Source organism: Kwoniella mangroviensis, assembly GCF_000507465.2.
Source record: "Kwoniella mangroviensis CBS 8507 chromosome 1 map unlocalized Ctg01, whole genome shotgun sequence".
Taxonomy (NCBI): domain Eukaryota; kingdom Fungi; phylum Basidiomycota; class Tremellomycetes; order Tremellales; family Cryptococcaceae; genus Kwoniella; species Kwoniella mangrovensis.
Genome location: NW_027062533.1, coordinates 11,562,930 through 11,580,565, shown reverse-complemented (window position 1 = coordinate 11,580,565; position 17,636 = coordinate 11,562,930). Strand labels below are relative to the sequence as shown.

The window sequence follows — 17,636 nt, the reverse complement described above, 5'->3', positions numbered from 1 at the left end:
TTAAACTCTCTCAGCCCAGCTCCCAGGTTGCTCGTTAAACACCCCAATTTTCTCATAATGTTCAAGAGTGACCCTGACCGTATCTTCAAGAGTATGATCTATTCATGATCGAAGAAATTCAGCGCGTCAGGAAATGTAAGATCGAAATCGGGGAGGATACTTACATTCCAGCCCAAGCTCCCTGACTGATTTACTAGTATCGATGGTCCAAAAGTTCTGCTCTCTCGGAGTAGGTTCAGAGGGATTACCCAATGGGAAATAGGCGTCCAAGTCCGGTCTTTGTCTTTGTCTTCTAAACTCGTTGGCGAACATCTGATATGTGTAGACTAGAGTAGATGCAAAATACGGTACAGCTAATTAATTTGTGTCCGTCACATGTGCAGTCGCACTGTGGCACTCACTGTCGCTGGCAATGAGGTAAATCCCATTCTTTCGCTTGATAGCAGCTTGATAGAATGCCTCAGCGACATCTCTAACATCCGCATAAGTGGTCGATTCAGGTTGAATCACTTTCGCGTCTTTACCCTTGATCAGTGATAACCAGCCAGGTTGAGATCCGCTTACACCGTTCTTGAACTCGGCGACGGACGAAAGGTGAAGCAATGGTCCGTAAGTCACTAAGGAAATTCAACCGAACATCAACATCCGCTCAGACTAATATTATACGTATTTTCAACAGAGTACAGTGGAAGGAAAGGGGTAGAAAGGTACAGCACTTACTGGGAGGAGCCAAAGAGGCAACAGAGAAAGAAGGTTTGTTCTCCTTTAACCATTCTTTGACGGCCAATTCGGAGTATTTCTTTGCTGCGCAGTACCAAATCACGTTTGCGAATGGACTATTGTTGAATTGATTGATGATCCGTCAGCTGCCTCATCCCGTTGATAGTGTCGGTGCTTGCTGCCTTGGCTAGCTTACTGACTTTGAAGGGTCAAAGTTCTTAACTGTTTCTTCATCGTAGGGGAAGTACGAGTCTTCGGTGTAAACGGCACCGAGTTGTTGGTCATTAGGTACGGGGTTGAAGTGGGCAGCCATGGAAGACATCAAAGAGATGGCTTTGATAGCTGTAACAGGACAAAGAGTATAGGTAACGATATGGTCAGCTAGGTACAATCAGAGCACATTGAAGAAAAGACTACAACATAAAAGTCAAGTGTTCCTAATTTCGGTCTGCCACTGTCGACTCACTCTTGAATTTAGTAGCTTGATTGAGTACCGATAGAGTCCCTTGGATTGTAGGACCTTTAAACTCTTCATAAGATTTCAAGTTCCTGCCGTAGGTTAATATGTATCACCAGTCAGCCTTGTTCTTTCGCACACCATCGCAAGTTGTGCGAATCATGTGTCCTGACTCACAAAGTGACAGGGGCAGCCAAGTGCATGACCTATCTCCCAATCACTCATCAGCACCTTGACTATCAAACCGCCCCTCGATTCGACCGGCTCGGTAGAACTTGTCCTACTTACAGATTCGACTCCGTCGAGTAATTCCGTCAAGTCACCCGTGAGATCAGGAACCACCACCACTTTTACTCTACCTTGATCGAACCATTCCTTCCAAACAGGATGAATCTTTATCTTCTCAACGGAAGATATCGATCTGACTGATCCTCTCACGTCATACCCTTCTTTGAGAAATCGTAGGGCAACGTGAATCGCGATGAACCCATTAAGGCCAGTGAGAGCTACGATAGGTCTTTCGCTGGAAGACATGATTGCTGAATTTGGTCAGTTTAGTATTTACGAAGTCAATGTAAAGTATGTATGTGAGATATATTGCTTGTTAGTCAATGATCAGAAGTGTTAGTGATATATATGCTCATACCAGCCTACTTATACCTTTCTCACTATCATACAGCATCTCCTCAAGATGTATCGATGAATGATGAAAACAAACAAAACCGCCTCCAAATCATGCTGGATGATAAATACCTGATTCTCGATATAACGAGCGGAACTCGCCGCACGGGAATTCAGCTTATAAATCCTTTGATTCCCTCCATTCCCTCCACTCAGCCCTCCACCGAACTCTAAGCACTCCACCCCGCTGCATCACACCACACACGTATGCTGGAACCGCATCACCGAATACAGTAGAGTAGTCGAGGGCAGTGAAGCGGTGTTCTCATGTTGTTGCGTTGAACAGGCATGACGTTGAACACTAAAAAGTATCGGTGATACATAGATGTCAATCAATCTATATCAATTTCATCTTTTATCCTCACTCAGGCTTGCTTGATCTAGAATCACCAATCCTACATGAATCATATAAGGATTCGCTGGTAAGCAAAGTATAGTATATCATCTATGAAAACATTTTTGTGTATTAGATCGGAAACTCAGGAGGGGGTATCTATAAATGAGATGACATGCTATAAAGGAGAAATGAGCGTGTATGTATGTATTCGTGAAATGGAATCAAAGATTATCTATATACAACGGAACTATGATTTTTTATTTTTTTTTTCTGGACGAGCCATCCCACCGTGGTGAGGTAGATGACGATGTATCTATTCCCTATTCCCTCAATACCTCTTGATCGTTCTGACCATGACCACCTTTCTCCAAGTCCCTCTGCTGGGATCTACCGCGACTCCTGCCCATCGTAGAAGGTGCCGAAGCAGCGATGGAAGCAGCTTCAACAGGTGAGGGTGGCGTTATACCGAATTTGGTATAGAGAGGATCGTTTCTATCGGTCTGCGGATGTAATTGGACTTTACCCTGGAATAATTCAGCGGTCGACCTAGATGGATCGGCTCCAGCAGGGTTGGAGAGGGATGCTGAACCAGTTTGATGAACCCAGTGTGCACCGGCACTAATCAAAACAAATCGAATATCAGCTCACATACCTATTTATGTGAAGGTACATGCTACGCTGAACTTACCCAACTGTACCAGCGATCAGAGTTGGGACCATAGTCAATAACGAGGGTCTATAGGAAGATAGATAGTCAGTCAAACATGTAACCATCTTCAAATATTCGATCTTTGCAAAGGTCACTTACAATTGAATATCGGCCTCTTTCATCTGTGCTGATCTACTCTTAGCTACAATTGAACTAGCTCTCAATCGACCTCCTCTAATATTAGCGTAGGTCGACAAGTTATCCTTGACCTTGTTGATAGCCGGGTTGTATTCGTATTTCTCATCCTCGACTTCAGGAGCGACGACCGGTAACTTGTTTGGATCGTTGTAGATTCTCAATTTGATGAGCATTTTCTCGAATGGTCCAGTGGGTAACAATCGGACGACAGCACCAATAGGAAGGGAGATGGCTCCGATGATCAATGAGATTGCCCAGTCTCGTCCGCCAAGTCGAGTTACTTGGAAGGCGGCTCCACCGACTTCAATAATCAAGATCTGTCCGCCGACCACTACATCACGAATCGTGATTAGTATGCGTACTTGATAAGAGAACAAATAAACTCACTGATGAGGAAAATAACGATGAAGTAGTAATTTCTGAAGAAACCTTCTAGAACATTCAGTTTCCTATCTAATCGTCTACAATTAAGTTGATTGACTCAATTATTCATCTGATGTCAGCTTGTGTCTTTGGTGCGCCCGACAATCGTGAATTTAGCTGACTCACATATTTGACAGAATACGAAACAGTTGAATACCAAAGCTCCTAATTCAGTGTTGTTTTGATCCGTATGAGGTAAACCGAGAATCCTTAAACCGAGGAAATGCAGGATCAAACAGACGATGATCTGATAAAGCGCTTGGACACATATCATCTTGAACATTTCGACGGTAATCAAAGGGGCGTTCTTTCTATCTGGTTTTCTATCGAGTGATGTTTCCGTAGCGGGATCGGTAGCAAGTGCGAGAGCGGCAAAGGTATCCATAATCAAGTTGACCCAGAGAAGTTGGACAGCGGTGAGTACAGATTGTTCTTCACTTGATGCAACGGCCGAGACGAAAGTGATGACGACAGCAGTGATGTTGACGCTATCGTGTTCGATCAGCAAAGCTCGAGGCCCAAATGTATGAGAATAACAGAACCTACGAGATTTGGAACTGTAAGAATTTCTTGACTGAATCATTCACACATCGACCCCACATAATGGCAAGTACAATATTCTTGAACGAGTCATCCATCAAGATGATATCCGAAGCCTCCTTGGCAACTTCCGTACCACTAATATCACAATCAGTCAGTATCATTACTGAGCACAGAACAGGGGGTGGTGGTGACTCACGCGATACCCATTGCAAAACCGACATTAGCAAGTTTGAGAGCAGGACCATCATTCGTACCGTCACCAGTGACACCGACTACTTCTCCCATACCTTTGAGGGTGTGTACGAGAAGTCTCTTGTCTTCGGGAGAAGATCGAGCGAGGATTTGAAGTCGAGGTACAATCTCAAGTCTTTCAGCATCGGACAGCTGCAGAGATTCGTACATGGGTCAGCTGACGATGAGCTTCGAAGAAGTATGAAGGGCTTACCTTTCTGAACAATGGACCTTCCATGATCACACCCCCAGAAGTGAAGATCCCACACTGATTGGCGATAGATCTTGCAGTGAGTACATTATCACCCGTACACATTTTGACAGCTACACCAGCTCTTTGACATTTTTCCACCGCTTCTCTCACACCGGGTCTAAGGGGATCTTCAATACCGGTCACAGCGATCAATGTCATGTCTCTGGCGATGAATTCGTAGGGTACCTCGTCTGTAGCGTTCACTTGGGTAGTGCCCTTGGGTGGCCATGATTCGAAATCTTTATAACAAAGAGCAATAGTTCTCAGACTCTGGTTGGCGTAGAAGATGATAGTCTTCATGATGTTGTTCATGATTTCCTCATTGAATTCGACAGTTTGTAGTCCATTATCCGTCGACTGATCTTGCGATACCACAACGTGTTTGACACATTTCTTGGTTAAGACTTCACTAGCACCTTTGATATACAGTCTATACCTATCTCCAATCTTGACCACTACTCCCATAGCTTTTAGTTCCGAGCTGAAGGGGATCATTTGAATCACCTGATAAGCCTCTCTGGTTTTCCTCCAATCAGCCCATCCAGATGATTTGGCAAATTTCAACAAAGCGGTTTCGGTCTTACTTCCTACAAAGCTGAGATTTCCATCTTCGTCTTTATCTTCGAAAGCAGTAGAATTGATACAGATGGCTTCATTGAGTAGGCTAGTGAGTTCGGAAGAAGCAACATTGTTGATCTCGTCCATTTCGAAAGCGAAATCTTCCCGTACTTGCTCACCCTCCACATCATTCGCGTTGGATCTCGAAGCGTTATCGGAGAGGTTCTTGACGAATTTACCGTGAACACCAAGAGATCCAGCAACAACAGTCATTTCGTTTTGAGTGAGAGTACCTGTAACACATGATGAGCCATTGGTCATAGTTGTAGGTGATGCGATAAAATTTATCACTCACCAGTCTTATCCGTACAGACAACAGTAGCATTGGCCATGGTCTCACAAGAGCCCAACACTCTAACCAAAAGATTCTGCTTGGTCATTCTCTTGGTGGCAAAAGCAAGTGCGAGGGTCACAGCAAGCGGTAAACCTTCAGGAACAGCCACAACGATCAAGGTGACCGCAATGATGAGGATCTGAATGAATGATTGCGCTTTGTCATTGGCAGATCTATCGGGGTTGGTCTTGAGTTGAACGAAGAATCGGATCATGAGAGCAGTGAAGAGTAAGAGACCAGCAGCAGAACCAAGTTTGGCAATCAATTCGGCAAGTTTGTTGAGCTTGAGTTGAAGCGGCGTGTTCTCGGAATCGCCTCTCATAGCTATATTAACGAGTCAGCGATTTTGTCGATTCTGTGAGTCGGCCAGATAAACTTACACATCATGATTCGACCGTTGAAAGAATTGGTACCGACTGAAATGACGACATATTCTCCTACACCTTCCAGTACTTTGGCACCGGAAATGAGGAAACAATCTTTCTTTAATTTATCCCCCGGTTGAGCAGCATTTCTCTCTTCTATACATTCTTGATAGGGGAATTTCTTGATAGCATCGGATTCACCAGTCGCACCAGATTCGTCACATCTGACATTATGACCTCGCAGGAAGACACCGTCGACAGGTAAAATTTCTCCGGGTTCCAATAAACAGATATCACCAACCACCAAGTCTTTAGTATTGACAACCATCTCATTACCACCTCTGATACATTTGACGGTTCTATCTTCACGTTGAGCATTAAGTTTCTTGAATTGTCTTTCTTTTTGCCAATCGTTGACGGACCCGACCATGACGACGATGATGATTGCAATGACGATAGCTACACCTTCTACCCAATCCACTTGAGGTTCCTCACATCCCACCGGCGCAGGACACTCATCATTGAAGATGATTTCTGGTGGAGTACCGAGATCTTGATATAAACCCAGAGCGAGAGATACAACAGCGGCGATAGACAATAATATCTGTAAAGGATCGAAGCATCAGTCAGTTGACCACAGATGAACAAAGGAAAGGTAGGCAACAAACTCACCAAGACTTTGTCCTTGAAAGCAATCCACATAAGCAATAATAAACTTTTGCTTTTACGTTCAGGCAATTCGTTTCTCCCGTATATACGTCTTCTATCGTCCATACTGGTATGCCATTGAGGTTCATTACCACCTGGCATCTCCGAGGAAGTTCTGGGCGCACCGGTTTCGGTGGCACCTTCGTTCGTTCCGACTCGCAAACCTGTTTTACCATCTACACCTAGACCGGATAAGAGACCCTCGACACCACCGATCTTCTCCAATTCATCGAGTGATTTGGGGTCAACCAGCATGGCTAAACGAGATGGTTTCTCTCTAAACGGCGTAGGATCCGTGGTATCCTTATCAGGATCTATATGAGCCGCCTGAGGTCTGTCCTCTTCTTCCTCCTCTCCTTCACCATCCTCATCCTTTTTACTTTTTTTACTCTTCTTACTCTTCTTCTTCTTTTCCTTCTTATCTTTGGATTTCTCAGCGGATTTTGTGTGGGCGGTCGTACCGGTGGTTATCCTACTCAACGCATCCTTGTCCTTGCTTGTAGTTTTGCCAGGGGCGAAGTTGGAATGATCTTCTTCGGTCCCAGCTTCCGATGACCAAGTCCCGATTGACCAACCTCTATTATGTCTCTGAGGATCATTCTCCCCAATGACCTTTAGTGTCTCCATACCCGAATCGGCAGTTGGGTCATTTTCCCTCAAAGCGAGTGAGGTTCGATGAACGGGTGAAGTAGGTGTGACCGCCTCTTCTGAGAAGTGCACGGACGAGTTGGTGAGAGTCGGTGAAGGCGGTATAGTTCCTGATGACCATGACGGAGTGGGTGAATGAGTATTCTGATTAGGATGAAGATGACTGCGAGATGGGGAAAGATGGGAGGGATCGCTGATGGGAACACTACCACTTCTACCTCGTGGTGGCGTGGTAGGATCTTGATCTACGTCTATGGGAGGTGCGAGAGCCGGAGGAGTGTTGGTATTGGGATTGATATCATTGTTGTTATTATCCAAATCGGTGGTTATGATGAGTGGCGGGGGAGGAGTCATCGTGTGAGAGGGTTATGAGCGGCGAAATAAGAATTATAGAGTGGAAGGACGAGGTAATCGAAAAGATTTCGGCTGCTATTTATCTGATAAATGGCAGACGGGCAACTTTACACAGCTGTTGCCGAAGCAGAGTCGTCGATCCCAGTGTCCTTTCTTCGTTTGTAGGTTGATGATAAGTCGATCGAGGTCCTCAATTACCGGACTGATAGAATGGTACGATGTGATTGATGGGGATGAGGACGAGGAAGGATAATAAATGGAGTGGGATGGTGATGATGATGTTGGAGGTAAAGGCGGTGCGAGTTTGGGCTACAGGTGAAGATTAGTCTCGTTATTTACTGTATCCTCCAGAAGAGGGGACAAATAATAGATGCCGGCGATTCGTCTTGGCGAGTTGAGGGATATTATATAGTAGTATGAATGTGGAAATAACGAGTGAATCAAGGTGAGACGTGGGGATCGATGCTGATAACAATGATGATGGGAAGCAGGAAGTAGACAAGGTGAAAATACTCACAAAAGCGATTGCGGGTCACGTCGACTTTACAGCGCCATCAAGCAGCGAGAGGAGATGAGCAGGAGCAGTCCACGCATTGATTCACTCAACTAATGTGACTGTAACACTCTGATCACACATTCGATTGAAAAACGCCAAGATATTCTGGCTTTGTCCTGTTCCTTTTTCCTAACAATCGTAGTCGTCCCACGCGACAAGGACAGGTGTCAAGTTGAATGATGTTACAGATATGGGATATATGAGGTATGACGATGATTCCGTCTGGATAATTACTGGATCTGGACACGATGGAGGATTTAGGTCATGGAGATGGATACAGGCGATGGTTGGATTGTTGGATTTCAGACTGTTCTTTTGGGATGAGGATGAGATATCCCGTGTTTCTCCTGCCAAGACAAGCATTCAAAACACACTCCTCATTGGAATTACCGTATTGGGATTGCAACACGTGCTTTTATGAGGATCACCTAAACAAGAGCCCCACGAGGATGCCAAGACTTCTAATTCTGGTTCCGTCAAAAGCGGTGCAAAGTATGCAAAGTGATCAACCAGATTGCAGCATAAACAAACTGGATCAAATGGATTGATGACGCAACGATTACAGTAGTTGATGACCCGTAAGAACATTACAACTCATCGACGACTTGTACGAGATGACAAAATCGCGCAAATCGCGTGATCTGAACGGTTCCAACAGATTGATTGGTCGAGGGGGTTTTACCAAGAAGTCAAGATGTGAGTACTCATCTTTCAACGTAAGGGGCTCGACGGGATCAATCCTTCTTGACACTGAAATGAAAGAGAAAGGGTGTCTGCGTAGTGGGACAGGTTGTTCGTTACTTGAACCATCGAGTGACATATCATTTCTGCCCCGATGTGAATCGTCACGCGCTGAGCCTTTCTTGATCTCGTCGACCTCATGGACGCCTCGAGGAGGCTTTGGGAAAGATATTGCTGACAGTCATGGTAATCGAGTGTGTTTATATAATCCTATACCAAAGTACATGTAGTAGCAATCGCAAAAACAAGTCTCGGATCCTCGAAACTATCGTGTAGTGTATATAACACGATCCAATCCGACCATGTCGGTGGCACTATCTCGCAAGCGCATACAAAAAGAACAATCAACAACAGCGCCTAAAGTCGACAGCTCCTGACAACCAACAAAACAGTTGCCTTTGCATACGTCACATCCATCAACTTTTACGCAATGCCGACACTGAGACCTAGGCTAGACTATACTAGCATCTTTCCCCTTCCTTTCCATCAATGTACTGTCTCCATCAAGTGCTCCCCAATTGGACTTCTGCCGGCGGTACTTGTGCAGTACGTTGATACAAAGTGGGGAACAAGTGGGGTTCCTTTCGATACAGTACTACTGATATACACAACGCATTGACCGTCAACCCCCGAATATCCCGAACTCTGTTGACCCGTTTGCACTGTTGATAACAAACAAACAGCATCGTACCTTATGCTCACCACTAAAGAATGAAATTCCAGAACGCCACCGTTACTGCAGGCTAGTGATGGTCGTCAAACGACTTTCGACTCCTGGTCGATCGGATCATTTGGTTTGCGAGTTGTTCCTGGAGTAGCACAAGCACAAAGCCACCACGCTTCTGCTATTCTCCTTGTTTCTTATGGCCATCATTCCGCATTCCGAATTCCGGATTCAACAGTAGAGTGACGTGATACTTGATCGTTTGGTGTCACCATATGGTCAAAATCCGTTGTCAAATCCAAGATAGTGGTAAGCTATGCACACAATTATCGAACCTTATTTACCGTCTGTCGAGATAACTGTAAGTTGGCAATGTATGCTTTGTCAAGTTGTATTGCTGAACAAAATTGTGACAGGCAAAGTAAAATACGAGTTGTTGACATAAGTTCGTTTTGAAAAATAGCATCGTATAGGTCATCGAACACGATACGAGCGCATGGATATTTACCATCAATTCATCCAATCATCAAACGCCCCCAAAAACATTTCAAAGAGCTAAAGAAGTAAAACCTCCTTTTTCGCAAAATTTTCTAGTGAAATACCTCCGATCAAAAGAAAATATAGATACCAGCCGACCACTCTATTGTTTAGGTCAACTTACAGTCGTTCTCTGATTTTCTCTGTCGTTCTCTTTTATTCGAGATCAGTCGACCCTCCTTTCCAACTTCAACATATCGTCTGATCACTAGTCACTGACCACTCGGTGTACTTCCTCGGTCGAGTCAAGCGAGAGGCCTTTGAATTGGATGTATGGATCTAGATTTAAAGGGTATATGCCATATCCACACGGTTGAATAGATCTAGAAGGTAGGAGGTTGACCTATCCATGGATTGACTCACCATCAAATCAACACAGATAGATCATCGGGAAAATAAACACCTACAACCGCCAAGTCGTACACCTCAACCATCCATAGGGATCGATCGGATTTTTTTTTTTTGGAAGGATTCTTTCCATACTGGATTAGACGGATGATGGGTGTTGATGTAAGCTTTCCCATCGACAGTGAGTTTTTGTCCCCTTCCTAGACACCACGTTATTCGTACTGAACTGACCGTCCTCCAGCTATTTACCCATACAACCACAACTTCTCATTTCCTCTACCACTACCTGTCTTCGGTAGCTCGCTGGGATGTCAACCCGCTTCACCCTTCTACCACCCGAATCAACCTCCTCGACAACTCCTACCTCTCTTCAGAGAGATTGGGAGGGTGAAGAAGAATTGGTATCAGAAGACGATGATGAACCTCCATCTCCTGATCCAGACCAGCCTAACAATCTAGATCCTGAACCTCAACCTGGACCAGAGATAGATTTACGTCCAAAGAAAAAAGCCAAACGACTAAAAAACTTATCATCGACCAAAACACTCACCACGATCAACCCAACAACACTCAATACTACTTCACCGATCGAGCTTACCGATACCGTCTCTTCTTCAGCTTTGGATGACCATCTGATCGACCCGAAAAGACCCAAGATCAAATCTAATAACGCATTTTGGAGGAAAGCACCTCCTCCTCCATCATCATCCTCTTCTGGTGGTCCACAGGGTGAGGGAAGTATGAGGACTAAACATACGGAATTCCCTTTTGCGGATTACGAACTTGGACTTAGACCTTTGACATGGCCTTCATTAGACGATACAGCGGTGAAAACTTTGGGTATCCCAGCTTCTTTACCTTCTTTTCAAAATACCTTGGATCAAGATAAAGAGTATGACGAACCTTTCTTGTATACTCGTTCGGATTTGATTAGATATAGATTAGGTATAACTCCCAACTATACTACGCAGGTCCATGCTCAAGCACAAGCTGGAGGGAGTGGTAGTGGAAGTGGGAGTGGGAGTCGAGGATCAAAGGATATGACGGTTGCTGAGGGAGCTTGGAAGAAATGGGAGGAAATTGGTGGGATACCTAAAGGTTTGGCGGGGCTGATTCCCTATAGTTTTGATGGGCATGGGAATGGTGAGTGGAACCTCTCTCAATTTACCTGTTATCTCAATATGAACGGATGAACCATTTATAGGATTCTGACTGCGGAGAAAATCTTGTTGATCATGACCAATCATGCTATTTGCAGTCTATAAACCCGATCTAACGCATGTCCAGGCTATACGATTGGTCATAGCTGCTTCACCAAGAGGCAAGATGACCTTATCGCAAGTGAGCTGAGCATGCCCATAAGCAGGATCTAGCGACTATAGCTGATGGTTTTGTCTGTGTATCATAGATCTATCAAGCATTTGAAGAAAGGTGGCCATGGCATAAAACAGCAGGAATGACTTGGAAGGTGAGTATGAATCCGATCACTATAACTGTTCTTGTGTGCTAAAGGACGTAACTTGCCTGTTGTGCTTATCAGAACTCCATCCGACATAATCTATCATTGAATGATTGTTTCATCAATGTCGAAAAAGCCACAGCTCAAGGAGGTGGCAAAGGTGGATATTGGATAGTTGATAATTCGGTGAGTCTGAAGAGTATCCCATACCTAGGTTTTGATCGATGTATTTATTTGTGCTGATATATTTTGCAGCAATCAGGTAGAACAGCACGTAAATTAAAACGGTCCGCAACCAATCTCAATTCTAATTCAACCTCCAAAGGATATTCATCATCACCCACCAAATCGACGTTCAAAGAGCGCGACCTCCTGACTAAGGATAGATTATCGATCTCTGGCGAGTCGTCCCCAAACACAGAAACTCCAAGTGTCGACGTCTTCTCTCCTGGACTATCTAATCCTCTTGATAAATACGACCTCAATAAGAACTCAGATGGTGGTATGGGAAAAGGAAAAAACAAAGCTACGAGCATCACTATTGCCAAACCTGCTGTACCGTTTCCTTACACTTTACCTAAAAGAGATAAAAGTTGGGTACCCAAAGAGGTAGTTAGGAAATCTAGAGAAATAGGTATACAGAGACCATCCCATGATACACCTTTGGATCGACCTCAAAAATCAAGTTCACATCCCTCGGTAGATGGCAGGGCTGATCAAGATCATGCCGAGGGAGAAGGATGTTCAAGATCTGGTTTTTTGCAAACTGCGAATTCACCTTTGGAATCTCAGTTCTTCACTACTAGAGCTGGTGTACCGGTATTACCAATGGTTGAACCGAAATCAAATTCGAGATCGAATCTATCGATGACTCAACACGGTGAAAGGGATGGAATCAGTAAATTACCGAATTTGCTCAAAGCCATGTATGAGCCTAGTCGATTGGGGTGGGGGCTGGGAGATGATATGAGATTACCTCCTGTACGAGTGGCAGAGAATCAGATGGAGGATGGGGATGATGAGGGAGGAGCAGGGGGAGATCAGGTGATAAGGAGATAAACGTGAAGGATTTGAGGGAATGAGGCAATCACACGTGATACTGATATCATGAGGAAGATGAGGGAGATAGGATGAGATCAACGACAAGGACTTTGTCCACTTTAACGGAAATCATTCAAATTTGATAAGAAAAAAAAAGGTTCAATGATGTTTGGCCTACCTTGCGAGAGCAGAAACGAAGAAAGAAAGAAAGACAATGGAGACTAAATGGATAAAAACCATTAGGCTTATTGAGAATACATTAGAGCTCGAATAAAGAAGGAATTGAGTTATATCATGTACCATTTTGTAAGTACTGTATGTAGTTTAAAATCAAATTGAGAGGAAAAAAAATAGAATGTACTGCATGTCTCTTTCTCTTTCTGTATTTCCTTCTCGATGGAGATATCTGTCGCCATCAATTGAATTACTCAACAGTATGACACAATGAGTCGAAGTTGGATAACATGTTCGATCCGGATGATACGAGTACTACTCGTCTGCACGTGGCACTCGGATGCTCGAAGTACAGTGTACCTATACATATACAGTCATAGTGTACTGTGCAACGATCAGTGCACGATTGATTCATATTCGTACAAGGCTTGAAAGGTGTCGCACAAAGTCAGCATGTGTGATCATTGATGAAGTGTTGCTATACGAGGCATGATCGAGGTTTTGAAGATGAAAATGGACGATATGATATGATATGAAAAGCTATACATAAATATATAGTATTTGAACATATGGAAGCATAAAATCGTAGAATGGTAAAGTACAGTACAACCGAAAGCAGAGGTATTGTACATAACCTATATACTGTAAAAACACACAATATTGAGATGGTATTTTACATAAAGAGATGAATCAGTCATAAAAGCGAAAATCGAAAGATGAAATGTTATACATGAGCAATTTGTAAAAAGTAATGATGGTAAATCAGAAAAGTCAATCAGATAAAGGACATCCATTCATCTGAAGTAGTCGTGTCACCTCATACTATAGTCCGTGAGCTATCATATGCCATCGTCGTTTTTCTTCCGAGTCATATTCCACCTGGTAATTTGTTATCATCTTGATGAGATGATTCTTTCAACGATATATTCCACTAATTTACTTTTACTTTTACTTTTCTCCTTCTCCTTCTTCCCAATTTTATTCTTATCGTTGCCGTTGATGTCATAATGATGCTGGCGATCATGATCGAATAGATCATCCAATAGATCATGCCCATCCTCATAGTCTTGACCAGTGTTCGACTCTAGCATGATTTCAATCTCTGCCTTACGGTTGATATGAAGCATATGGGATAATTCTCGTCTGTCAAGATCAGAAGTAGAAGTCAGACACGGTCATCCTATCCGACCGGACTGAGAACAGCAAGGTCTTTTATTGATCGATCGATTACTCACTTCCATTCGCCAGGTAATGTGGGATCTTTGATCATCCTCATTGCCTATATCCATTGCATTCCCCATTTTACATGAGCTGGGACCTTATCTCTCCAAGGTGAAAAACAGACTTACCAGGGAGATATCGACCTTTTCAAGAGGTAATAAATCATCATGCCCAATTCCCAATCTATTCAACATCAGTTAGCACTCTGCAAGCATCTTTCACTATATGGCTCGCTTACTTCTTAAAATCGGTAGCTTTCAAACCCAGCCACTCAATCCTATATCCCAAGGGCAACTCCAAATGATCGTTTGAGTATTTCGTATTTCCCGATCCATATGTATAGGTCGAAAGAATGGATATTCCGTGAGGGTCAGCATCCACCAGAGCATATATTTTTGCACTGATTAGTTCAGTCATCAGCGGTTCTCCACGTTGTCTGAACTGACGATGGACTCACTGCGGATAGGTCTCAGCTATCAAATGAAGAATTTGACGAGTTGCCAAATCGGGAAAACCTTTGCCCTATGTACGCAATGAAAAGCCTCAGAGTTCATTCTGATCTTGAATGCAAGATGAACATACAGTAATCATGACCCCTGCCCCTAACTTTTCATCCTCTAGTAATTTAGCACTGCAAAGCGCTTGTAACACAGCCTATCGCCCAAACAAGAAATACATTAGAGAGCTGACTTTTGGACGGCTACGCCCTCGATAACTCACATCTTTTTCCACCACGAGCACCCATTCTACTGGTCTTGCTGATTCAAGGCGACTGATTCGTTCGATAGGATCGATGAGCGTTGCCTAAGAGGAACATCAGCAAAAGAATGGTATGTAATGTAAAGTGAGCAGAGATGGATGGCTGAAGAATTCAGACATACGATGGTAGAGGAGAGAACCAATTCTTCGCCCGTTCGACGTATAATCTTCAGATGGGCAGCTGCGATCAGACCCTTGGCAGAGGCGCACTACAGAGTTGATGAATACTCGTTTGAGCATGTACATCATTTCGTCGTGTTTCACTTGTATAACAAATGAAAATTAACCTACAACGAAGAAATCTCGTCTTTTCAACCCGGCCGTAGCTACGATATCGTCGACCAGCTACATTCAACAGTAAGCTGACATCAAGAGAGGATTAATCAGATGTAGGTATAGTACCTTATCTACTACGTCTTGTCTCTTAAACAACACCTTGTCACGATAATAAATATCTCTGATATCCGATTGATGAAAATGAGCTTATCATCTTGTCTTTGGGAGCAGATCGGCAACTCACCTCAGTGTCACGACTGTCCTACTGCACACGGCTTCGTATAGCACCGTGACGATTCGTAAGATACAATCTGTGGAAACTTCCGGTCAATTATTGCTTCGACACGATTCAGGGGTATATGAAAACTCACTAATCTTTTCCATGGAGGTTTGGCCAGTCATGCTGGAAAGAGGATCATCTGGGTAGGAGATAACCTGATCGTTGCTTTTAAATCAATGGCTTAGCTGAGACTCTAAAACAGATCGTTATCGTTCATCGAATAGCTTACCCTGTCTTTCTATTCTTGAGCCTCATCGTTACACCGGGTTCAGTCTGAACCCATCTTTGAGATCCATCTTCCAGACCATCCTCGTCAGAATCTTCATCGATAATTAACAGTTCGTCTTCTTCGTCTTCTTGGCTTTCTTGTTCTCGGAGGTATCGCTTCTTCTTCCTTGGACTCTTCTTGAGTCTCGCATCCTTTCGATCCGCAATGAGAATTTGGGATGTGTGGAGTTGGCTTAGGAAATTAGTGACGATAGATCCGAGGAAGCTGAGGGTCTTCGTTCTATTAATAGGATTAGCAGAGAAATTATCCTTATGCAGCTCAAATGAAGATTACTTGTAATATAGAACAGATGGTAGATAACCAAAGGCAGAATCTGTCTACTCACCTCCCTTCGTCTTCTTCGTCGACCAAGTCTTCCACTTCCCTCTGTGATATACTGGAGGTAGTGGAAATCTGACTGTTTCCTACACTTTGACTCTCTTTGGCTTCTCCACCCTCCGCAAGAATTTCATATTTCCTTTTACCCTCATATCTCGCCATTAACCTCTCAAATTCCTGAGCATCTTCGTCGAGAGGTGCTCGCGCTGGTGAGTGTGCAGCAGCGGTGATAGGAAAAGGGTATCGATGGGTGGTAAAAGTACCAGGCATGATCGATAGCTCACCTTCATGGTGGGAATGTTCTTCTTCCATATCAACGAGTAACACATCGTCTGGATCATGTCCATGATATCCGTCGACGAATTCATTATCTTGAGTATGTGGGTTAGTGGAGTATATCTCTGGGTACGATCCCGGTACTGGAGGTGGATGATCGAAAGACTGGGGATAGCGGTCATCTGCGATCCCGACTTGAGGTGCATTGTAAGAGCTGTCGGTAGTATCCCAGGGGGCCGGAGGAGGACTGGGAGAAATTGTGATTCTCCTCCTCCTTCGTTTACCATATCGTGGTCTAGATATAGATTCATCTTCACGAGGTGTCTCTTGAACTGGAGAGACTTGATCATCATCTTGAGTCAAGTCAATTGGAATTTTCAAAGAGCCTTGTTTTGAAATCGGATTGCTTGCTATGAGTGATGATGGATGATACTCTTGATCAGTAATGGAATCGTTGACAGACCAAACATCGATCTTTCGCTTTTTAGGTCTATAGTATGAGAATTGAGATTGGCTGGATGATAAAGTAGTTTGACTTTGAGATGATCGTGATGTGAGAGAATGAGATTGCGAAAGAGAAAAGTGGTTTAATTCAGTTTGAGTCTGGGTTGTCAAGAAATGATCAGTAGGACTATGACCTGGTAGGGACATAGGTTGAGATAGGTTAGTGAGTGTGAGGGTTGTTAATCGATGAGGATATTACACCTTTGCAGATGACTGTTAGACATTGTTTTGAGGGAGTGTAGACTGGATTACAAGGTTGTTATACGTATGTAGGAAGAGGAACGAAGAAGAAGAGTTGAAGAGAGAAGAGAGAAGAGAGAAATGAGAGATGAGGGAGTAAGAAAGAAAGCATCCGCGTAGTAATCTTGATCCTTACACAAGTTGAGCTCGGACCACTGCATCCGGATCGAAGCTCCTCCCTGATGAATTACCCGATCGGGTAATTCCTTATCGCATGTGGCCGAGTCAAGAAATGTTGAAATCACGCAATGACATGAATCACCTCCTCAACCGATTGACCGATGGAAAAAAAGAAAGGTATTTAGACATTAGACATTACACATTCCTTGCTTCTTTTCATCTTCTCACCCGATATACAACCACCAGCTCGATCGGCAGTCAATCATTCAGGCCTCTGCTTATTTCTCCTCGTGAGTGATACTATCCCCCTATCA

General features: G+C 43.8%; 4 protein-coding genes across 4 annotated transcripts; 1 reads left to right on the top strand and 3 right to left on the bottom strand.

Moving 5' to 3' along the window:
• Positions 1-1,711, bottom strand: I203_104386 (uncharacterized protein; the record flags this gene model as incomplete). Its single annotated transcript, XM_019144022.1, has 8 exons — positions 1-98; positions 165-326; positions 402-617; positions 721-836; positions 921-1,062; positions 1,187-1,269; positions 1,355-1,383; positions 1,466-1,711. 8 exons carry the CDS (start codon positions 1,709-1,711, stop codon positions 1-3), a joined length of 1,092 nt encoding a protein of 363 aa, XP_019007071.1.
• Positions 1,712-2,515: 804 nt separating this feature from the next.
• I203_104385 (calcium-translocating P-type ATPase, PMCA-type) lies at positions 2,516-7,519 on the bottom strand (the record flags this gene model as incomplete). Its single annotated transcript, XM_019144023.1, has 11 exons — positions 2,516-2,813; positions 2,884-2,931; positions 3,004-3,373; positions 3,430-3,522; positions 3,592-3,953; positions 4,012-4,143; positions 4,205-4,392; positions 4,454-5,343; positions 5,406-5,768; positions 5,825-6,413; positions 6,482-7,519. The coding sequence occupies 11 exons, from the start codon at positions 7,517-7,519 to the stop codon at positions 2,516-2,518; spliced, it is 4,371 nt and encodes a 1,456-aa protein (XP_019007072.1).
• Positions 7,520-10,673: 3,154 nt separating this feature from the next.
• On the top strand, positions 10,674-12,883 carry I203_104384 (uncharacterized protein; the record flags this gene model as incomplete). Its single annotated transcript, XM_019144024.1, has 5 exons — positions 10,674-11,508; positions 11,624-11,706; positions 11,774-11,833; positions 11,906-12,010; positions 12,080-12,883. 5 exons carry the CDS (start codon positions 10,674-10,676, stop codon positions 12,881-12,883), a joined length of 1,887 nt encoding a protein of 628 aa, XP_019007073.1.
• Positions 12,884-13,932: 1,049 nt separating this feature from the next.
• Positions 13,933-17,109, bottom strand: I203_104383 (uncharacterized protein; the record flags this gene model as incomplete). Its single annotated transcript, XM_019144025.2, has 14 exons — positions 13,933-14,182; positions 14,275-14,318; positions 14,389-14,443; positions 14,499-14,660; positions 14,718-14,782; positions 14,843-14,914; positions 14,981-15,064; positions 15,142-15,228; positions 15,311-15,364; positions 15,422-15,476; positions 15,540-15,606; positions 15,667-15,740; positions 15,805-16,083; positions 16,190-17,109. The coding sequence occupies 14 exons, from the start codon at positions 17,107-17,109 to the stop codon at positions 13,933-13,935; spliced, it is 2,268 nt and encodes a 755-aa protein (XP_019007074.2).
• Positions 17,110-17,636: the final 527 nt, after the last annotated feature.